The following is a 24328-nucleotide window of genomic DNA, read 5'->3' on the forward strand; positions in this document are numbered from 1 at the left end:
GGCCTGGGGGCATGATACTCTGGCCAGGCCACTGCGAAGGGCAGGGTGACCTGGCAACATCAATGTTTTGCTATTCCTGTCTCGTGTACTCACAATTGCCTGTAAGGCGTTCTGATACCCGCAAGGGTCTTGTTTGCGCTATACAAAACCTTCCAAATGAAAAAAAAAAACAAGAATCATCAACCGGCGGCGGTCAACACCTCCCCCCCCCCCAACCCCCTCCTCCCCCTCCCTCTCTCCTTGTGGTCACGACCGGTGAGGCCACGGTCTTTTTCCCTCCTTTAAAAGTCAAACATGGCTCTGATCTGTGCGCTTTCGTGCTGCTGCGTCTGCATCCAACGACAGCGCATGCCCTGGCATGCCCTGGCATAGAAGCATACTGCCCTCCATTAATGACCCCCCCCATCCCCCCGACCCCATGTCTACCCGCTCCTCACTCAGGTTCACCAAATGATAGGTGCAAAAATGCCTTTTTGTAGACACCCTTTAGTCACGGCGCACGGAAGCGCAAGGCTGGTGCAACATTTCTTAGCATCAGTGTGAAACGGCCAGGCGCTGGTGTACTTATGGTGATGCTGCCCTCGGCGGTGGCGAAGCTACCAATGGTGCAGCGGGCGCATTGGCACCGGGGCCAGAGGTGCCCCACTGAACCCTGACAATTGCTGTATTTTACTGCCCCAGAAGCGTGTCCCTGGGCGCAGGCCACGCCTGCCGCTCCGCTGGCCCTCGGGCCAGGTCGCAGAGGACGTGGCCTCTCGCACCAGAGGCTGCCGGCGAGCTCTCCCCTTGAAAGCTGACGAAGTAAATGAAATTGGAACCGGAATTGATGCCGCAAAGACGGAACTTCCTCTCCCTGACTTAAAAGGCCATTAAATGATTAATACAGAAACTCTTTAGCAGCCATCACCCGCGGCTGTTCGTGAGGGTCCCCGAGGCGGAACGAAGACCTTGGAGCTTAAGTCTCGTTCGTCGGCCCCATGGAGGTCGACCGGTCTCAGCTCCACCGGGAAGCCCTACAGCTTGCTGGGAACGCGAAGAGGGCGGGTCGGCAATGAAAATACATCTCTTGGAAAAAAGAAAGTCGGTCCTAGCTGCAAGGGAGCGCCTTATGGCGCGTCACACAGGAGACGTTCTGTTTATCCAAAGGCACTTCGTATGATTGCATTTTTTTAGCCTTTGATTCCCGGTGAGGGTGAAACGACAAGTCCCAGAATGCAAAGTACACCACCATCAGACACTGCTGGAAAGACTAATGTTATATTTTACTTAAACCTTGACACGAGACAGACAGACAGACAGATCCAGTCGCTGCGTTCATTCCTCATTGCCAGCCTCCTCATAGCTGTAGGAGAACAGAGTGCAAACAGAGACTCCATTCACCAATGCCACTCTGTTGAGAGGACTGTTGACCCCAATTATAACGGGCACACGGACAGCGGGAGGGGGGGGGGGGGCGGGAACGGACAGCGGGAGGGGGGGTTCGGGAACGGGATAAAAACAAAAGGAAACAGAAAAAAGACATTAAGAGCGAAAACGTCAAAATACGTAAACATACAAAGGGAAAAAACATTTATAAAGAAAATGCTCCTTACCTGATCGCTTTGTGGAAACTTAAATCTTGCAGCCAGCTCCAACACAGACACTTCCAAAAAGAACAAAACAGGCCGACACGAAAAAAAAAATAACACACACCCACCGCCGAGATGACGCGCACAGAGGGGAGGAGAGGGAAAAAATCGCGGGAACGCCCACGAATCTGGTCCGGCCTTGACGGACAGATCCGGCTTCCAATGGCTAGCCTCCATTTATGGAGCTAGCCAATGGGAGCCGGGGGACGTTCCCATAGCCCATATTGTAAACATTAGATTTCACCTGCGCGAACTGCTTGCGCAGTAACGCCAGGCGAAACCTAAAAAGGTATAAACAAATATACCAGGATTGATATGAAAAAGAGGTATTAATCCTTCAAGCTATACAAGTTGTGTATGCTTGAAAATCCAAGGTATAGGCTCCCCCTTAATAAGAAATTATGCATTTGGGTAATGTCTAGCCTTGGTCATGATGGGCATTGTTGTACTATCTCAAAACACTTTCTTCGGGTTGTGCCTTTTTGATGAACTGAGCTTTGGAGTAAAAAAAAATACTGTTTGCAGATTCTTCTCATTCACATTAGTGCAGCCAGAGTAATAGATTATGGGGTTTGCCTCCAACTTTTTTTAGTGCACCAAAGAGTCTTCCTGTCTTCATTCATTTCTTTTGTGTAAGAGGTTTGTCTTCTCAGGTTTTAAATGACAAGCCATTCTGCTATTGTTATTATTGCAGGGCCGGACTTTCCACATTGGGCAGCGGGCATTTACCCGGAAGGCTGAAAGGGTGGGGATCAGTTTTGCAGCAGTGAGAGCCGGTTTGCATCAGTGCTGTAATATCAGCCCCCAGTGATGAAAGCAGCAACCAAGCATTTCCAGCCTCCTGGGGCCAGGCAGTGCTCCCCCAGAGGCTGGTCCAAGAAAACTGCTAGCGCTGCTCTGGGTTCTCAGTCTGGCGGTGCATCATTGATTCAGCATAGCAATTGGTAAGATTATTGGTATCTAGAACAGGAGAAGGCTTGAAATTCGAGTAATCGCTCTTCCTCTAGGTTTCTTAAGCCTCTCATCCATAATTTTGGTTCTATAGGTTGGCCTCTGGTATTGTCGTAGCCAGTTAATTGAGAAGATGATGCAAGAGTGCTTTGACCAATCAGCAGGTAGAATGCAGTCAATCTTAAATTTGTTTTATTTTTGCTATGTTCACTCTAGTGTGCCCCTTTTTTATGTGTAAGCATTGAGCAAAACTAGCAAACACTTTTATTTTCAAGATAAGTAAAATAACTGTTTCTGGGTCTGATTGGCCACCCCAGTAGAGATTAAAGTCTCTGTAGAAGATGCTATTTCCCAAATAGATTTTGTGGACAGTAACAAATTCTATGATCTGTTCTGCAAAGACCGAGGTCCCTGGAGGACAGTAGAGTAGGTGCAACATGATCACACTCGCGTCCACCATTATTATCCTAAGGAGAGATGTTCAAATGAAGTTAAATGCTCTTTCAGAAGATTTCTCTACTTTATATAATATTTAAACATGGTAGCTACACCCCTCCTCTATTGGGTCTTTCAAGGTGGATGATAGAGTACCCATTATGGACCAATAGTTCTGCATCCATTAACCACGTTTCAGTTAGGAGAGCTCGGTCTGGGTTCTTTTCCAAGATCATATCGGTGATTTAAAGGATGTGTTTGACTGCCGATCGACAGATGTCGAGGAAGCATTTAAGCAATTATTACAGTAAAAGAGGTTCAGAATAATTTTCAATTTCTATTACACGCCAGATGTTGTGGTTAGCAACCTTATGCACGTAATATGACATTTACTCCGTCTGCTCCCAATGGTAGGGATGACAGCTTGTTCTTGGTGCTCAGTATACCACTTTTTCTATGTTGTGGACAGTGGGGTGTCCATACTGAGGAGAGGCGAGGTGCTGACTCTTCCTCCTTCTCGCTCTTCCGAGCCTTTATTGTCACATTTACAGTTACAAGCTCTTCAATGTCACTTCTGGAGAGAGGTGAGGTAGTCGCCCTTAACTGTGTCTCCTCATTACCCTGGGCTTGCTTCTCACCGTGTGTTTAGAGTCGGCATGTGAGTTCACTGGACAGAGATTCAATTAATGCTGTGAGGTTGGCCATTTTAGAGTCAACAGTGAACAGGAAATGAGAGGGCACATTTCATGCTCTGGCAGAAGGTCTTGTGTCAGAGGAGTAGGGGGGAAGAAGGGATTAAGAAGAGGGAGTCTGTGGTGTTTGATGGTTCCTTATGGGGCGAAGTGGGGGTTGAGAGTGCACATGTGTGTGCTTTGCAAGTGTGAATGGATAGTAGTAAGCAAGTAGCATTGCTTGTAAGTGGTTGATAAGAGATACAAGTGGTGGCCAGTGGGTGTTTGGTGATTCAGTTTAACATAAGCAGTGAGGGTGGGATATTAAGGATTAGTGTTGAATGCTGTGCTGATGGTAGAAGAGTGGGAGGAGTGGTATGTAGACATAGAGAAGCTCAAATGCTTTAGAGTGTTCTTGCATAAGGGAAAAGGTAGTAGGAGGTTGTGAGTATTCTTTGTCTCAGCGCCCAATGATGGGCCATTGGTCGCTGAGGTGCATGGGGCACTGGAGTGAGGGGACTGAGAGCTGTGTAGTGAAGAGAAGGGCTTGTAGATGTTGGAGAGGGGGTCTGAGATTACAAAGTGGTCTAGATCACGGTTAGCTGTGGGAGAGGAGTTGGGCAAAAACAATGTCTCTGGACTGTGTACACAGAGTGTTGGGGGTGGCATTCGTGGCCTTAAGTGTCTGCGGGGTTCCTTACTGCAAGATTTTCCTTAATGTTTCAAGAGCATTTTAAAGTGCGTGTCAAAGAGAATGGAATTCCAGGTAGTAGCATTTTCCTTCAATAAGTGATTCTGGAAATACTGCTGGGGTATGCTTTCAGAGTAAAGTTAACTTCAGTTCAGCCAGTTTTTCTGTAACCAAGCTTAGTTCCTATGGGAATTAAAATGAAAAATCAATGTTTTGCATCCCCCACCCCCATTTCTTGGCTCCGCTTGACGGATCAGAGCAAAATTGTGACCTCACCTTGGACCTGGACTGGTCGCTACATGGAATCTTGCGGTGTATATCGACAAACAGCTTTGCTTCCCTCTCTCGAAGGGCTTAGGGGTGTATCAAGTTGCAGCCACTGCAGGTCTTGGAGTCGTGGTCCGACCCTCGACACCTCAGGAAAACCACATGAGAGTCAAAGACATTTGTTTGTGACATTCCCAACGAGGTTTAAACCCTGTATATTTAGATGGGGGGAATTTCACTTTACACTACGGAAACATTTTGAAAAAGGTGAAATCAGTGTCTCAAAAAGACCAGGGGTATCTCTGGATCTGCGTCTGTAGGCGCAGAAAGATAGGAACTGATGCCAGCGCGCCTGTATAAGGCAAAAAGAAACCCCTTACATATTATATCACTTATAATGTGTTAAATGACATAATTGATCAAATGACTAATAGATTTACAGAACACTATTGTTCAAATACTAATCAGTACAGTGGTCCAAAAGGTAATATGTAAGGTCATAAGCAGTGCATGATGGGGGAGCAAGTTACAGCTAGGATTGGTATATTTCTGTGTTTTTTCATTAGCACTTGTCTCATTCCAACCCTCTAACTATAATGTCTTTTCAACCTTTTATTTTTCAATGAATATATAAATATATTAATACCAAAACAACAAACAAATGTCTGTCATATTCCCACCTGCTTGACCACTTCTGCTGGCAGCTTACTCTTCCACTGCTTCAGCTGACGGGAGGCGAAGGAGTGAAGGGTGTAGGACATGGTGCCATACTCTATCCATAGTGACAAGCTGGAACTGTCCAGCTCCAGTGCTCGCTTGAAGGAGTTCAGGACAGGCGAGGATTGTTTCCAAATGAGGCCATCACTCCTCAGCTCATTTGAGTTCAATTTGTCCTGGATCCTGCTGGCTCTTGCTAATGCCATGCCAGCCCAAGAATCAAACCTGCATGGGAAGAGAGCAGATAATGTGATCAAGAATGCTACTTTGTGAGAAAAGAAATAGAAAAGTATTAAGACCCTAAGGATGAGAAAGCAAGAAGAGAGGACAGAAGAGAAGATAAAGACCACAGACATGCCTATTATTTATCACACGGAATTCATCAACATAATCACAACCATCTATCCTGCATTACTTTTTTGCCATTTATTCATGGGGCCAATTCACCAAAAACAATAAAAAAGTATGTTAGGAGATTTACACCTCCACCAGGATGTACTTTTACACTTTTTCTTAGTTTATAAAGCTTTCTATTAGTATGTCTGGAAATCTTGCCAGTCACTGGTTCTCAGGTATAGCGATAGAAAAGAAAAGTGACTTTTTCAGTCCTGGGACAAAACAGGTGCTACAAGCGACGGTACAGTGCAAGTGAAAACAAGTGAGTGGACAAAACAGTCACATAACAAATAAATACCTTAACGATCAGGACATCAAATGCAAAAGGCAATCCACATAAGGATTATATCACTTACCCTGTAAGCATCTGTTTATGGCATGTAGTGCTGTAGATTCACATGCTCTGCATACTCCTGCCATCTATTGCTCAGTCTGGAGATGTGCAAGTTGTTTTTCTTCGATGAAGTCTTTCGAGTCACGAGGTCAAGTGCCGCCTCCTATCGGTGATATTGCGCATGGGCATCACCTCCATTGTTAGATTGCTTTCCAACAGGTGGGTGAGCGTAGGTTTGTGTAAGAAAAGCGATGTCCATGGTAAATGTAAATATATAATGTAACTACAATGGCCACTGGAATCTGGGGAGGAGGGAGGGCGCATGTGAATCTACAGCACTACATTCCACGAGCAGATGCTTACATGGTAAGTAACATAATCTGTTCAATGACATGAGTGGCTGTAGATACACATGCTCTGCATAGACTGTAAAGCAGTCCCTCCTTAGAAGCTGTGGCTAGCCTGTGGGAGTTGCGGTAGTCTTCTAGAGGATACGTAGCACTGCCTGAACTACACTGGATTATTGGTGTGTTAAAACATCCACAAAGCGGTGATGGTGTGTGGTGTAGACAATGTAGTGCCTTACAAATGTCAGCTATGGGAAGGTTTCCGAGAAAGGCCATAGTGGCTCTCTTTTTATGAGTGGAGTGTGCTCTGGGAGAAACAGTCTTTTGGCCATAATGTAGCACACAAGTGGGAGCTACAAGGATCACAGTGAGAGATGCTTGCCTGAGCATCCGAACCAGAAATAAAATGAGAGGGAGAGATGAAAAAGCGTAGGCCAATATCCCTGACCAACTCATTAATAGGGTGTTGCCCTTGTATAGTGAATGAAGGTAACTGGAGGTGAAGTTTGGGCAGTTTATGTTTTCTGCAGTGCTGAAAAGGTCACCCTGAAGAAAGCCCCACATTTGAAAGTAGGGAAGAAGGACTTGTGAGTGGAGTGCCCATTCATGCACTTGTTGCTGCATCCTGCAGAGCAGGTCGGCAAAGTCGTTTTCTGTTCCCAGAAGATATTCCGCCAACAGTTGAATGTGGTGAAGAGCCCACTTCCATATGAACTGAGACAGGTGTGATAGTTGTGAAGACTATGCCCCCCCCCCACCTATTTTTGTAGATAATATTGTCCGTCTATACAAGGTCAACCTCGCGAGACAGGTGAGAAAGGAAAGCTTTTAGAGATGGATAGATGGCCTGAAGCTCTAAGTAGTTGATATGTAGAGATTGATGTCTGGCATTCCAAAGACCTTGTGCTGTTAAGTCGTGTAGGTAATGTGTCCATAGTGAGAGTGTTGTGAGGAACAGGGTCCATAAAAGACCACCCCTTTAACAAGTTGTGGTGTTCCACCACTACAGAGAACAGTGAGTGTGGTGGTCTATCAACACTAGATCTTCCAGGTGGTCCAGTGACTGTGACCACTGGCGAGCTACACATTGTTGCAGGGTACGCTTGTGTAACCTGCCTGGGGAACTATGGCAATGCAAAAAGCCATCATTCTTAGCAGACGCATGACAGTTCTTACTATGAGTGTCTGATTTGGCTGGAACTTGGGTAGAGTTGCCTGAAAGTTTTGAATGTGAGCTAGATTGGAGTAGGCTAATCCTAACTGTGTGTTCGAGATTGCTCCCAGGTAAGGTTGAACTTGTAGAGGTTGAAGGTGAGACTTGGGGACACTGATAGTAAACCCTAGTCTGTGAAGTAGGCCCACTGAACTGAGTGTGTTGTTGGCACTGCTGGTGAGTGATGGCTTTGATTAACCAATCGTACAGGTAGGATAATACGAGGACATTTTGTCTTCACAGATGTGCTGCGACCACTGCTAGGCATTTTGGGAAAACTCAAAGTGTGGCAGTCGCCCTGAATAAAAAGCACTTTCAATTGATAGTGGTTTCCTGCTATGAAAAATCATAGGTATTTGCGGTGAGCAGAGAGTATTGGTATGTGGAACCAGGTCTCTTATTTTTTTGCTCTATTATCGCCATAAAGCCGCCCTGTGGCAAGAGCGGAAAAATATCCTGTAAAGTGACCATATGGAAATCCTTTTGGGGATCAGAAAGTATAGGAAGTACACTCCTGAACATTTTGTAGAGGAGGATCACGTTCAATGGCCCCTTTGAGAAGAAGGGCTTGGACCTCTTGTTTGAGAAGTGCTAGATGTTTGTGTGATAACCTGTGGATGTGAGGAAGAATGCTAGCCAGTGTGATAATGAGCTCCAGACAATAGCCATGTTGAATAATGGCTATGACCCATTTGTTTTTGATGATGGAATCCCAGACAGGTTGGAAAAACTGTAGTCTGCCTCCCGACAGGTGTGGTCATGGGGGAGGATTGGGTAGTCACTCCTTGGCAGTGGATGTTGTTCCACGTGCATAGGCATCCCTGCCCCTTCCCTTGTTGTTACGTCCGCTGAAAGAAATTCTAAAAGAACCCTTGGTGTAGGCGGACTGGGCTTGTTTTTGTTCGAAAGTGGAGGAATCTGTGGAGCTGGATTGATATACCCATCTGTAACCTGAGCAACAAAAGGAGCCCCTAGGAGTGGAAGTTTCTAACGTTCCCATCGCCTTAGCTGTATCAGTGTCCTTTTTCATTCTATCAAGGGTAGAATCTACCTGCAGCCCAAAATAGTGCTACTTATCAAAAGGCATTTTAAGGCTGCCTGCTGGACCTCTGATTCGTATCCAGTACCCCCAAGCCACAGGTGCCTTCTGAGAAGAACGCTGGTATTAATACCTCTGGCTGCTGTATCTGCTGCATTGAAAGTGCAGCTGATGGAGTTGTTGGTACTGGCCTGCCTATCTGTAACAATTTGCTGATCCCACTTGCAATGTTCTTCAAGGAGATACTGCAAGAGTTCCTCCATCTTGTCCCAATAAGCTCTATTGTAGAGGGCCAGGTAGGCCTGTGAATTAGTGATATGACAATGGTTGGCTGCTTGTGCTGCAACCTTCTTACCAGCCGCATCTATGCGTTTGCTATCTTTGGGGAGGGGGAGGGCGGGGAGATGCCCAGTAGCCCGGCTGTTTGCCCTTTTGCATGCAGTAGTTGCAGCAGTCAGGTGCTACTTGACTCCAGATACACAAGGGGTTGGAAGGCGGTGCTTTACATTTTCTATGCACCCAAGCTGTGATGACCCGGACACAGGCTGGCTCCTTAATAATGTCTTCGGCATGTCTCATCGTGCAAGGAAGCATGGGCATAAAGTGAGTGTCCTTGTGTGTGGAAGAGAGGGTGCCAAATAGAAAGTCCTGTCCATGGGTTCTTTGTGCAGCTCAACATTATGAAAAGCCGCCACCCTAGCGATAACCAGCTGGAAGGAGGTAGCATCCTCAGGAAGGGAGGGACGAGCTGGATATAGGCCTGAACCCAAGGATCAGGATCACCTAACAGGCCCCACATGCCTCCTGTGTGAGTGTGGTGACCCCTGAGGTGAAATATCAAGTGGGTCGCGTGTTGGAAACAGTGGTGGTGGAGAGTGGGGAGGGGGTGGAGGGAGTGGCGGAAGAGTATGAGGCGGTGAAGGAGGAAGATGGTAGGCTGGGCTGGTGGCCTTGTCCTTGGTTTTCTTTCTGGGAGGAATAGGTATATCTAGAGCCTCCTCAAATGTTAATTTCCTCTTTGGAGGCGTTGAAACAAGAATCTGGCCTGTTCCCACTGGTATTGGAATTTGTTTCTGAAGAATGTCCCTGTTTTTCAGAATGGGTTTGAAAGGAAATGTGGAAGCCGAAGTGTGATGATTAGTCAGTGCTGAAAGCAAGAGGGCTGGCTGTTGAATCGAAACCAAAGGTAGGGTCGGTAACAAAGCATTTTCTCGGTGTGAAGCAGCCGATACCAAAGGCTTGGCCTTGGGAGTAATCTCAGCACAGGGCCCAAGGGAAGGTGTCCGGAACAATTTTTCGTTGCGACCATGGGCAGAAGGCTGTGGCATCCTGAGACCTCAAATAGTGGGAGTGCTGAAAATGTTTTGGTCGACTTGAATGGAGGAGCAGAAGCTGTTACAATACTCATACGCCGGCCGGAGGGGAGTTCCTGCATCTCTAGGTCTACCTTCACTTCGGACCCGTAGCTTTCATCGATTGAAAAAGTCTCCTCTTCGTCTGCAGTTTGGTTCACTTGGGCGTGTTCCTCGTGGAAAAGGTCAGGATTGTCGTCTGTGCCTTTCTGAGACATTTCCAGACAATGAGCCCTTCGATCCCTGTGGTTTTCTTGGACTGAAACGACTTACATGCGTCGCAGCAGGATTCCTTGTGGTCGGGCAAAAGGCACAGGTTCCAAATGAGGTGTTGCTCGGTGTGCAGGGATTTTGCGTTGCAAAGTGTGCAAAACCTGAAGGGTGTATGGGAGCTGGTGACACGCAGGAATGTATGCCCGAAACAGGTGGCACTCCAAAGCGGCGAAATTTGAGAGCAGCGCAGAATTGAAAAAGCGTGGACAGTAAAGAAAGGAAAATGCTACTTACCAGTATGCATCTGTTCTTGGCATGTAGAGCTGCAGAGTTGCACACTGTTGTATACATCGCCATCTAGTGTTGGGCCCGGATGTTTGCACTTGTTTTTGTCCTGAAAAGTCTTTGGAAGTCACAAGATCGGTGACTCCTCCTTTGGATTACATGGCGTATGGGTATCAGCTCCATCCTTAGATTGTTTTTTGCCAGCAGGGAAATGATGGAGCTTTGTAAGAAACAGGAAGGATGATCATGTGAGCTGTATCTAACTAAGATAATACTGGAACAGATAAAGGTAGCCGGGGAGGCCGGTGGGCGTGTGTAACTCTGCAGCTCTACATACAAAGAACAGATGCATACTGGTAAGAAGCATTTTCCGTTCGAGGCATATGAGCTGCAGATAAGTCACTGTTGCATAGATTATGTAGCAGTAACCACTCTTAGCGGCGACCACCAGTATCTGTTGCAGTAATTTGAAATAGTGTTTTGAGTACAGCCTGGCCCACAGTAGCTTGTTGTTTAGTTTGCGCATCTACAAAATCGTGTTTTCTGAATGTGTGGGGTGTAGACCATGTAGCTGCTTTGCAGATGTCATCTAAGGAATGTTCCCTAAAAATGCCATTGAAGCCCCAATTTTCTTTTGTAGAGTGGGCTTTAGGAGGAACAGATAACATACGTTTTGCTTTGTGGAAGCAAATCTGTATGCAATTGACAATCCATCTAGATAACCCAGATTTTGATATAGGGTTACCCTTGTGTGGTGGTGAGAAAGACAAAAAGTTATTTGGTCTTACGAAAGGGTTGTGTTCATGTAGCTGCTTTACAGATATCATCTAAGGGAATGTCCCCTAAAAATGCCATTGAAGCCCCTATCTTTCTTGTAGAGTGGGCTTTAGGAGGAACAGATAACGTACGTTTAGCTTTGTGCTAGCAAATTTGTATGCATTTGGCATTCCACCTAGCTATTCCAGATTTTGATATGAGGTTGCCCTTGTGTGGTGGTGAGAAAGACATGAAAAGTTGATTGGTCTTACGAAAGGGTTGTGTTCTTTCGATGTAGTAAAGCAATGCTCTTTTGACATCCAAGGTATGAAGAGCTCTTTCTGCTACTGTTTGTGGCTGCGAGAAGAATACGGGCAGCTCCACAGATTGATTGAGGTGGAAGAGAGAAATGACTTTAGGAAAGAATTTAGGATTAGTTCGGAGGACAACCTTATTATGATGCATTTGCAGAAAAGGTTCCTGAATGGTTAGTGCTTGCACCTCACTAACTATTCATAGAGAAGTAATCGTTACTAGGAAATCAACTTTCCATGTTAAGAATTGTAGCTCACATTTATGTAAAGGTTCAAAGGGAGGTCCCATTAGCCATGTGAGAACAATGTTTAAATTCCACACAGGTGAAGGTGGTGCTCTGGGAAGAATTATTCTTTTGAGGCCTTCCATAAAGGCTTTTTTGGCAGGTACTCTGAAAGACAGCCTTGCCTGATATTTGCTTTTGGAATGCTTTTAAGGCTAGGAATATGGCTAGTAACTCCAGGTGGTTGATGTGGAGTAACTTTTGTTGTGGTGTACACCTGCCCTGCATGGTGTGTTGCAGTAGGTGAACTCCCGAGTCAAAGAGCGATGCGTCCGCTGTCATGACTATTTGAGGAACTGGCTCTAGGAACGGTCGCCCTTTGGAAAGGTTTTTGGTGTTCCACCATTGCAGAGAGCAGTGAGTACGATCGTCCACCAACACTAGATCTGTTAATGGACTTTGAGCATGGTTCGATTTGCGTGCTAAGCACTCTTGAAGAGGACGCATCTGGAGTCTTGCCTGAGGCACTATTAATATATGCAAGAGGCCATCATCCCTATGAGTTATGTTATATGGAGTTTTATAGCGCGCTCAATTACTACTGGAGTATCCTGGCGCGGAGTAAGAAACTAGAGGCCAGAATTTAGAGAAGAAGAGCAGAGCTTAAAACGCTAGTTTAAACAGATGGGTCTTAAGTGCTTTCTTGAAAAGTACGTAATTCGGGTTGGAACGAAGGGCCAAAGGAATAGAGTTCCAAGCAGTGGCAGCCTTGACAGCAATGGACTGTCCTCCTAAACGGGAGTGCTGAAAGCGTGGAACCGCAAGTCGATATTCGGTGGCGGAGCGCAGAGGCCGATTACGCCGATAGAAGGAGAAACGTTTCCTCAGATATAGAGGGCCCTGATTATAGATGGCTCTGTGGGCAAAAATAAGTATCTTAAAGATAATTTGTTGCGCAACTGGAAGCCAGTGCAGGCTGCATAGATGGTGCCGAACGCAAGTTCGCGTGGAGATGTTAAACAGGAGCCCGGCAGTGTCATTTTGAATAATCTGGAGACGGTTGATCAGATAGGCCGGAGAGCTGCTCAACAGAGCATTAGCATAATCAAGGCGCGAGAGAATAAGTGCTTCAGCCACCGTTTCTCTCGCTGTTTTAGGGAGAAGAGGAATACATTTCCGAAGAGCCTTAAGGGTGCCGAAACAGCCATAAGTGAGTTTCTTAATGTGGGCCTCAAATTTTAGGTCTTCCCCAAACCACATCCCCAGATTTTTAGCTGGGATGTTAACAGAGCTGGGGAGTGGAAAGCCAGCAGGCCAGAGCGAATCTCTAAAGTGCGGTGGAAACTGCCCATAAAGAAGAATTTCAGTCTTGTCTACATTACATTTCAACTGGGCGGAAGCCAACCAATTAAAAACAGAAGAAAGACAGGTCTGGATCATAGCAGTGTCTTAAGTCCGCACCAGGCCAGGTGAACAGCAGCTGTGTCTCGTCTGCATAGGCTATTATTTTAGCACCCAGTTGTTCGGCTAAAATAATCAAGGGGGTCAAATATATGTTAAATAACAGCGGACTCAGAGTTGAACCCTGGGGCCCCCCAGTTGCAAGAGGCTTGGCTGACGATGAAAAAGGAGGTAGCCAGACCTGCTGAGACCGAGAGGAAAGAAAGGAGGTCAGTCACTCAAGAGTCAAACCAGTAACACCAATAGCTGACAGACGAGAGAGAAGAAGCTGATGGGGTACCGTATCGAACGCCGCAGAGAGGTCCAATAATATTAGAGCCGCTCTGCCGCCACTGTCCAAACAGTCCCTGATGGCCTCCGAAATTTCAGCCAAAGCTGATTCCGTGCTGTGGGCTGCAAGGACTGGGCATGATGGAGAGCATGGGCGGTTTCCACAAATGTGTTTAATTGACGGAAGGCCATTTTTTCGCAGACCTTGGCCATCGCTGGTAAAAGAGAGATCGGCCGATAATTTGCTAGCGCCGTTGGGTCAACCCACCTTTTTTAGCAGTGGCAAGAGTTTGGCCTGCTTCCAGTCATCCGGAACAGTTGCTGATCTAAAGGAGAGGCTAATAATATCAGTAATCTCCTGACTCACCACCTCCGCCACCCCTCCAAGAACCCGCGCTGGACAAGGGTCAATAGGTGAGCCTGATTTCAGGGATTTTAGGACTGCTAATGTATCGTCTCCCGAAGGTGGTAAAAACTCCACTAAGGTATAGGCCCCGGCAGAGGGAGGAGCGGAGGGCACAGGAGCCAGGAAGCTCTGACTAAGACAGGTAATCCGTAGGCTAGCCTGGATCCCTGCTTTCTTTTGGTCAAAGAATGAAGACAAACTCTCAAACCAAAGTGCGGAAGATGGCACTATTGGTTGCTCGGCGCAGGGGGAAAGAAAACTATTAACAATGGAAAAAATTTCCCTGCTGTTATTTTCAGCCTTAGCAATCCTATCCGCAAAATATTCGCTTTTAGCTGTTCTAATACTAGCGTAGTACTCCCACTGGGCTACCCGTAGAGCCTCTTTGGCAATAGGGCATTAGGAAAGTCGCCAACACATTTCAAGTCTTTTACAACCCAGCTTAAGCTCTCGCAAGGACGGCGAGAACCAGGGTTTGGAGGGGATAGAGCGGATTTTCGGTCTGGCATTCTCTTTGGAGAATGACTCCACTCCCGCACGGATCCAGGTATTAAAGTCTGCACAGCAGTGGTCAGCTCAGTGCCAAGCACTGGACGACTGTTACGGAGGGTTGCGGACAGAGTGCACTAATTGATCTTCTGAGGACACATAAAAGATTTAACATTGGGGGAAATTTTACCAGAAGTCCAAGAAAATCTAATCAGCCTATGATCCGACCATGTGAGGGTTTCAGGGGCAGATACAGATAAGGGAAAATTCGAACAGACCACATCAAGAGTGTGGCCTCCTGAGTGTGTAGGGAGCGAGACCCATTGTGTTAGATGTGCAAGGCTAGGACACTCCAGCAGATTTTTGGAGTCAGGAAGCTCGGCAGCCTCCGTATGGATGTTGAAATCGCCCAAGAGGAAAAATCTAGGAAACCTCAGGGCACGGGGCACAATAACATCAGCCAGTGCCTTAAGAAAAGGTCCAGTGGGACGATAGATCAATGTACCACCAAGCGTAAAATGGGGTGAAAGGATGAAGTAAAAATTAAAGACTTCACCATCTCCTAACTCATCAGAAGGTTCAATCTGAAAAACCCAATTTGTCTTTAAATACAATCGCCAGCCCCCCCGACCCCCCTCTCCCCCATGCTCGATCCCTCCTAATTATTTAAAAACCTCTGGGGATAGCGAACTCAATGTCAGGGGCGCTGGACACTTGAGCTGGAAGAGAGTGTTCCAGTTGAAATTTTGTTAGCAGAGCTTGCATGTTTGTTATTCTGGCAGAAGAGGGATCAGCTAGCGCTGTTGAGGTGTTTATTGTGGCACCGAGGTGTTGTTGTATGTGGGACGGTTGCAGATGGGACTTGGTGTGGTTTACTGGGAACCCCAGATCGTGAAGTAGCTGGATAGTGATGTGAGTGTGTTGTACACACTGGCTGTATGAGCTGGCTTTTTTGAGCCAGTCGACGAGATATGGGAAGACGTAAATGTGTTGTCTTCTTAAGTGTGCTGTCACCACCGCTAGGCACTTGGTAAACACTCGTGGTGCTGTTGTGACTCCGAATGGGAGTACTTTGAATTGGTAGTGCTGACCATCCACTCCAAATCTAAGATACTTTCTGTGAGCGGTGTGAATGGGAATGTGGAAATAGGCGTCCTTGAGATCTATGGTAGCAAGGAAGTCGTTTTGTGAAAGAAGAGGAAGGACCTGCTGAAGAGTGACCATGTGGAAGTGGTCTGATTGTACGTATAGGTTTAGGGGTCTGAGGTCTAGAATAGGCCTTAGAGAGCCGTCCTTCTTTGGGATAAGAAAGTACAGGGAGTAAACTCCCTTGTTTTGTTGGTGCAGGGGAACTGGTTCTGCTTCACTTTTTTGTAAGAGGGATATTACCTCCTGCTTTAGCAGTAACACATGTTCTTGTGACATTGGACGCTGTTTGGATGGTATGTTTGGGGGGGGGTAGATGTAGTTCATAACAGTAACCTGATTGAATTATTTGTCACACCCACCTGTCTGATGTGATGTTGGCCCAGACAGGAAGAAATTGTTGCAGTCTTCCCCCGACTGGAGTGGAATGGTGTGGGGGAAGTGGAGGAAAGTCATTGGGTAGGGGTGGAGGCAGAGCGGGAGTTATTAGTTTTGCCTCTGCCTTTGTTATTGTTACCCCTGTAACCACCTCTCTGGTAGCCTCTAGTGAAGGTGGACTGGATAGGGGTTTTGTAACAAGTGGAGGGGCTATCTGAGGAGTAGCCTCTGGCGGAGCTTCTGTAAGATGAGCGACAAAAGGAGCGTCTCGGAGCTTACGACTGCAAGGCTCCCATAGATTTAGCTGTGTCAGTATCCTTTTTCATTTTCTCAAGGGAAACGTCGACATTAGAGCCAAATAAGTGTTGCTCATCGAATGGTTGATTGAGGATGGAACTCTGGACTTCAGGTTTGAAACCTGAAATGCGTACCCAGGCATGCCTTCGCAAAAGGACACTGCTGTTAATTGCTCTTGAAGCAGTCTGCCACATCTAGGGCACAACGGATGGAAGTATTGGTGATAGTTTTACCTTCTTGTATGAGTTCATTGGCCCGATTTTTATATTTGTCTGGGAGATGCTGAATTATGGATTCTAGGTCATCAAAATGTCCACTGTCGTACCTCGCTAATCGTGCCTATTGGCGAAGCGCTATATGTTTCCTGCCTGTGACGCCGTTCGTTTGCCAGAGGCGTCCAGGAGTTTAGACTCCTTATCTGGTGGGGGGAACACACCTGATGTTTCGGAATTGGCTGTTTTTCGAGCATTGGAGACTACAAGGGATTCTAGTGGTGGGGGGCTTTTAATGTAGACTGGATCTGGAGGAGCAGCCTTATACTTTTTTTCGATCCGGGGGTTGATGACTTGAGCCCTGACTGGATCTTTGAATACCTCTGATGCATGCTTAATGATCCCCTTAAGCATGGGTAGAATTGAGATGGACTTTTGTGTGGTGTCAAAAGTATCCATGAGAAAATCTTCATCCAAGGGGTCTGTGTGTAGGTCAACCCCATGGTATTGGGCAGCTCTATGGACGAGTTGGTTAAAGCCCATAGTGTCTTCTGGGGGGGGGGGGAGGCCTGGAGGGGTACATTTCCTCTTGTGGAATGTTAGGGACGTCTGGGGTGCTATAATCATCCCAAGGGTCAGGGGAGCCAGGAGGACTAGGATTGTCTAGTGGTTCATAGTCCGCACCTCCCCCTCTATCATCAGAGGTGTTATCCACATCATCATCATCATCATCATCTTCTACTGGAGTAGGAGATGGTGAAGGAGAGTGATGTGGTGGGGGAGGAGGAAGAGAAGGGATCCTTAATGGAGAGGTCACAATGTCCTTATTTTTAGGAGGAGGAGCTAGCGCAGGTGCATCTAGTGGTTTTTTATTACAGACCGCCACATTATCAACACATTCCACATTGGGATCGACCATCGTCTATAATAGGACACACTGAAGCCAGATAAAATTGTAAGAACAATTACGATTTATTCAACTTGTCCTTTCGTACAAAACCTTGCATGCTCCCACCACGCATGAGCAGCTACAATATATTCTTCCTTCACAGAACCAGTAAGTTCAGTTCTGGAGTATTCTGTTTTGTGGACATTGATATATTTTATCTTATTTCTTTATCTTTTTTATTTTACAAAATCAGTTTTTTAGGGCTAACTTGCAATTGCACCTCTTTTTAGGATATGCCCATACGGTTACAATCTTCTCACTGATAACGTTACATAAAAAAGTGAACAAACTCTACAATTTGAATAAGAAATCCAGCAGGAGCATATCCTCTATATCCTATTAAGACTCAAGAAAGGGCTCTCAACATTTAGGTTATGTACACATTGTCATCAGCACCCGGTAATTAATTTACTTTAATATTGTACCTGCAGTTTCTGGAAGTGGCTCCTTTGACAGTGTATGCAATTCCTGCATTTGTTGGTTCATTTCCACATACCTTTAGCCCGCATTCACAGCTTGTTCATCATACCGATTGGGTGACCTAAATTCCAGGTTAGCCATATTTCTACACCCATACAGAGGTACCTTTCGAACACCTTTAGTTACCTTACCTATTCTAAAATTACGGCACGATACCCACCGGTCATTGCTATTTCTGGAATGATCATAAGCATGCTGAAAACTCACTGGTAACTTTTCTTTAAATACATTTCATTTTTCATGCACTGGGTATTAATGTTCCATCTGTTCTTATCCTTTCTTTTCTTTCACACAATTTATGACTTTTCGACATATACACGCTTTCTGTGGAGGCAAGCACACCAATGGTTTCCTAAAAATCATCAACCCCATCTTATCTTTGCGAACATTTTAAAACCTTTTGACGGGCACATGAAACATCAAAACTATTCCCCTATTTCTCTGTTTTTTCCCCAGAAATACTTGTCAAGGCTTCCTGACGAAGGCATTTCGTTGAAACGTGCGTTGTAACCACATTTTAAAGCCTTAGTATGACATGCTATATTTTAATCAATCACTGAACAATATTTATGAATTCTCTAGTCTTAAATAATATCATGATCATTTGATAATATGCTAAACTGACTGTACTACTATTTCAATATTCTACTCTATGTTTAGGATATGTAATTCTGTTTGAATTACATAGAACATGGGCAAACATGTCACTACATTTACTAACATTCATTTTGCTATCTAGAGACATTTTGGCTGGAACTCCTTGATGAAAAGGGACTCCTTTTAATGTTTTTTATTTCTTAATCACAGTTGGCCTTTGAGACACCTAAAATCTGCTCCCGCAAATTGCCAGTCACTTGGCTCTTCACACTATTAATTATTGACTCCCTCCCACAGGCTTGAAATTACACCTCCCTACCAACTGTGCCCATTCAGTCCTGGACGGGACATAACCTCCTCTCCCTGACTTCTCACCTGCTGCTGCTCCAGGCTCCACTCCATTGCAATCACCCTTCTAGTAAGATCTTGGGCTCTCATTTAGCAAATTGCCCCCCTTGCTCCTGCTATCTCTCCATAATCTAACCTGATATTCTCCTCATTCCTGGCCCCCCTGCCGCTCAACTGCCCTCATTCCATCAGGATCACCCCCCTGGCTATTAACGACTCAACCTCATAGTAAGTTCTTACTTCAACTTTCCCTGCTATATAGCACGCTCGCTCTGCCTCTATTCACTGTTCCGGTGCCAATATGTACGGTTCCGAGTGCTTGCGTGGCACCAAATCTGAGTTCTGAAGGTGCCTGTGGAGCCGGGTGTTTTTTCGATTCTGAGGGTTTTTTCGGTTCCGAAGGCTTTTTTTTCGGAGTGGAGGTGTCGGAGCCAGTGGGTTTCGGTGCCGAATACGCCGATATGGAACGAGTGGTCGGCACGGAGGGGGACGACAGTTTCTTTTTGGGTGCCGGGGATTGTGTTTTGGCACCGACGGCAGGCTGACTCGATCCCGAGTGGCCTCTTTGTCGGGCCTGAAGGCGGGACGTGGGAAATCTTGTCCCGGTGTGCACTTAGGCCTGAAGGTGAAGGGGTTACAGAAGCCTTTTTGGGGATGGGTGGAGGGAGCGGTCTTCGGAGGCGCGACCCTCTCCTGCTCTGGTACATAGACGCCCTCCTGGAAGATGTCGTTGGGAATGGATGTCAACAATCGAGCCATGCTTCTTCGAGCTCGATGATCCAGAATAGTTTTCTTGGAGCAGAAAGAGGCACAAGCCGGACAGTCTCTGGCCTCGTGCTCCGGTGAAAGGAGGAGGTTACACACCTCATGAAGATCTGTGTGTGGAAACCTGGATCCACATTGAGGACACTTTTTAAAAGGAGTACTTTTCATGAGCCAGGTCTAATGGCGTAGGTAGGCCCGAAGGCCTGCGTCGACTACCGGAATCAAAGACTTCGAGCTTGTAGAGATGCATGCCGAATAGGAAACGCGATTGAAACAATACCGGAGAAAAGGGTGAAGGATTGTGTGTCGAAAGTTGGATCAGTAACGGTACCGAACCAGAGCATGATAAACACATCCAGGCCCGATGGCAGAAAAAAAACTATCTGATGATGGAGTCGATGCCCATGCGCACTATTGTCCAAAGGAGGAGTCACCTATCTTGAGACTTCCAAAGACTTTTCCAATGCAACAACAAGTGCAAGCATCCGGGCCCAACACCAGATGGCGATCTATGCACAGTGTGTGATCTGCAGCTCATATGCCTCAAACATATTGTACTCGGGGTATTGTTATTTTTCAGTGCGATAAATATCGCACATAACACAGGGCCAAATCGTAAGATGGCCAAAGAATATTTTACAGAACTCATAACATTAGGTTTGAGGATAGCTGCACTGTCAAGCAATAGCTAAAAACCTTTAAATGTTCTCCACAGAATACAGTTATGCTACTGCTAGAATAGCACCTTCCTGATAACAATAACACTACATGTAATATGGTAAAGACGTATAATAGGAATACACCAACATTTATTAAAAAATACATAAACTATGTTGTAATTAGATCTAAGAACTACAAATGAAGGAAATAGTGCTATGGTTGCTAGTTTAACCATAATACAACCATGCTCCAGCTATAACAAAAACGTTAATATTTTGAGACTGTCAGGTTGGAGTTAATGACATAACTGGGCAAGGTTGAAGGCTTTATATTCTTGAATCTAACCATATAATTATAGATACAGACATCTGGTGCGAAAACATCATCACATGATTAAAACACAAAAAAGCCCACCAGCAACTTTAGCAGCTCTTACTAGTTGGGGTCCTTTGCTTCACCTATTTACCACATTATACTAAAACTTTGTATGTGTGTTGAGGCTAATGTTGCAAACCTGTTGCATCACTGACCTTTTGGGACAGATACATATGTCGTGCATGTAGAATTTAATGGCCTTGGATTGTTCTTTGTTCTTGAAGTGATAGTCTGCCAGCAGGTAATACAACTCATTCAGCACTGCGGAATAGGCATCTGCACCTTCAGGGAGAGATGGCACCTGAAGAGACACAAGTGAGAATCATTAGGAAGCTGTAACTATGAAATCATCAAGGCACTACCAATACATTAAGTCTCTACGTTAGAACCTTTATTGTTGTCAGAATGAATGTCAGCATGCAATAAAACAATTTTTAAAAGTGTATACCTGTGCTAAACAAACTGAATCATCTCTAATCGCTAATCATGTGCTATTACTCAACTTAATAAAACAAACACACAGAGATGATGGAAGGAGCACTGAAACTTTTCAGGCACTCACCCACAGTCACAGACCTGGGTTGAATCCATCATCGTTCTTTAGCTCACTTCGCCACCGCAGTTTAGACCCAGCTATATGCAAATCAGTCTTGACCCTGTGCCTCATGGGAACAGTCCAGACCAAACTGCCTAACCAGATCCTCCCTGGACTGGAAACAAGCATCCTGGGACTGGTTTTGGAAACAAGCGTCCTTGGACCTTTTTTGGAAACAAGCATACTGGCCTGGCAGTTCGGGCTGGACTGTTCCAATTGGGCACTGGGTCAAGACTGATTGGCAGGTGGCTGGGTTCAAACTGGAATGGCATGGGAAGCAAAAAAAACAATGAATTCAGGCCCAGCTCTCTATACTGGGGTGAATGTATGACATTGTTCTGCATTCTGTCCATCAATTATTTTTGCATTGCCACCACGAGTGGGACAGGTATGCCCAGACGTGGGTCCCGTGCTCTCCATGCCATTGGAGTCAAGCTATCCTGGCTGATATGGGGTGAAATCCCAAACCGGTCCTAGAACACTTGTTTCCAGTCCAGGGAGTACCTGGCCTGGCAGTTCGGGATGGATTGTTCCCATTGGGTGCAGGGTCAAGACTGATTTGCATTTGACTGGTATCAAGCTGGAATGGCTTGGGATCTGTACTGGGGTGAATGTATGACATTGTTCTGCATTCTGTCCATCAATTGTTGCCTTTGCATTACTCAACTTAATGGCACTCATTTTTATCATCCTCAAAATGGTGAGAGGTTGAGTGAACTATACTGATCACTTTCACCTTACATATAGACCACTGCGTACAGTGAACTTGTTAATTCACTAAGCGTTTATACCAGCCTACTGAAGGTGTATGCTACATTTTGTTAAGGGCATTTGTATATTACACAAGTAATATAGTCTTCTAGAAATAATGACTGTTCCAGTAGTACTTGTACACAGTTCCGAATTAGCAGCCTATGTCAGCTTGTGATGAAGAGTGTTGGATAATGTGTTCTGGATCTCTCTATATTTGGTGAGAGAGTCATATTAATTTAATTGTGGGTGTATTATTTCACTACTGAGAGATGTGGCTATCAGACAAAGTCAATTCATTACACATCTCTAGGTCATTATATACCTGTTGCTCAGGAGTTGAAAATGGTCTGAGCTGTGTTGCATGTAAACATGGTGCCTGAATGCGTTCTGTGTGTTTGTAATGCATATGAATACAATTTTGTCTAACCGTTTTGTGTTTGAGATGCTAAAGTCTCAAAAATGGTTACTAATGTTTGTGTTTCAGTGTAATGGAGCTTTTGGATGCGTGTGAGATATTCTTTATAATGTGTTTTGTTGTGTCTGGGTACTGTTCAATAGTAGCTAAGGTGGCAAAGAGCAACAGGATTACACATTAAGGACCTATATTCTATTAGAGGTAAGAGAAATATTCCACACCTCTTGAGAATTACTTCGAAGTCGCCAGCATAGTATATCTGGACTTTGTTGCTTGTACACTGTCCTACAAAGGCAAATTAAGTTGGCCAGTATAGACATAAGAAACCACAAAAAAACACCTAACAGTAGCAATGAAGAAGGATCCCGCAACAAGCTCAACATATTGTGAAGGGCAATGCTTAAAGCTCAAAAAAGGTGATTAAGAACAAGACACCTTTGGTCTGAGTGGGAAAGGATCTTTACCAGCAGGAGGGTCCGAAGCCAGTACAATAGATATCCCGATATGGTGTGGCCTAAAAGACCAAGACAGGCCAGAAAGCATTGTGGTTCTGAGGAGAAAATTGTTGTCAACTCCCCATCAGCTGATTCCTGTGAAGGCATAGAAAACAATCTAGACTAGTGTTTCCCAAACTGTGGGCCGCAAGCCGATTTATGGTGAGCCATGAAAGTCCAAGCCATAGAATTTATTGTGTCACTTTTACTGCGCTTCCAGACAGAGGTCAAATGTCAGGATATGACTTCTAAGGAATTGCTGCTTTTTAGGTCGAGCTTGAGTCAGCGCTCTGCGAGACTTGTTGCAGTGGAGTATGGAAGAGAAGCCCCACCCACTCTCCACACCTATTTTTCATTGGCTTGTGTCATTGTCCTTCCTAAAGGCTGGCTTGCTAGTCATTATTAGGCTTGTTAGTCCCTCCTTGGTACCGCCTTGTCTGCAGTTGTCACCTCCCATGGCCACTGGCCTTTTTACTCTTGCGACACGGTAGGTCTTATTTAGTCTGTAAGCACTATTTTCTTTAATCTGTTTCTCCTACTGCGGCACAACGTGCTTTCCCCACCATTCCCGCTTTCACTTTCAAGCAGCCCCGGACAACGGCGGGCGCTGCTTTGTAGTGAAATCGGTCTCGCATTTAAAAGAGTTTGAGCTAATGGCATTGTAAATGACAATAGCTTCAACTCTCGTAAATGCGAGATCTATTTGCTATAATGCTTGTCTTTGTTTGAAGTGGTATGCTTCCATGTATATCCCAAAGGTTTGATTGCATACCTCCCCGTTGTCCTGTAGCTAGCTAGCCATTCAAGTCCAGGAAAGAACTGAAGTGGTATCTAAAACATGTCCCGCTCTGTGGGAACTTCTGTTGTGCTTTATATAGTTCTAAAAGGGCACAGGGAGGATGTGCAGAGTAGGAGCTGTGAAACTGCAAGGCCGTTACCGCAATCGCCACAGTTGTCAGAGCCAAGGAGCTTGAGAGTCTGGGGGCAGGATCAATCAGCAACCTCCAAAACTTGCCCATTTGCGACTGGCTCTTTGAAGGCTGCGCGCACAGCTACCTGATCACCTGGAGCACCCGGTCTTCCGTGGATTTGTAGACCGGCAATTGGACAGGCGAGGTGTTGCAGCGCTGAAGCTGTGACGTGACGCTCCTCTTCAACCCGGCAAGGTGTGTGAGAGAGAGAGCAGTTGAGCACCAGGTGGCAGGCAGTGGCAAGTGGCTAGATCTAAGGACTTTTACCTAATCTATGCCAAGGATGGGGCGCTGTCAAACTGTCTGTTCAGTCAGTCGCACGTCAGATCAGCCTACTGTCTCTCTAAGTGAACATCTCTCTTGGCTGACTTTTTGGCAGCTTGCACCGAGTGACAATCTTGTGTCTGCCTCGTGGATATAAGTAACTGCGAGGG

At 45.7% G+C, this 24328-nt stretch overlaps 1 protein-coding gene across 8 annotated transcripts in view; it reads right to left on the minus strand.

The window, feature by feature from the left end:
• CABIN1 (calcineurin binding protein 1) overlaps window positions 1-24328 on the minus strand; it is a 1271888-nt gene that overhangs the window by 651744 nt on the left and 595816 nt on the right. For all 8 annotated transcript variants that reach the window (XM_078667788.1, XM_078667793.1, XM_078667787.1 and 5 more), the window contains 2 exons: window positions 20822-20967; window positions 5324-5585 (listed from right to left, as the gene is read on the minus strand). In XM_078667788.1, the coding sequence (XP_078523914.1) occupies window positions 5324-5585; window positions 20822-20967 (408 nt within the window). The remainder of the gene's footprint in view (window positions 1-5323; window positions 5586-20821; window positions 20968-24328) is intronic.

Source organism: Lissotriton helveticus, chromosome 11 (assembly GCF_964261635.1).
Source record: "Lissotriton helveticus chromosome 11, aLisHel1.1, whole genome shotgun sequence".
NCBI lineage: Eukaryota > Metazoa > Chordata > Amphibia > Caudata > Salamandridae > Lissotriton > Lissotriton helveticus.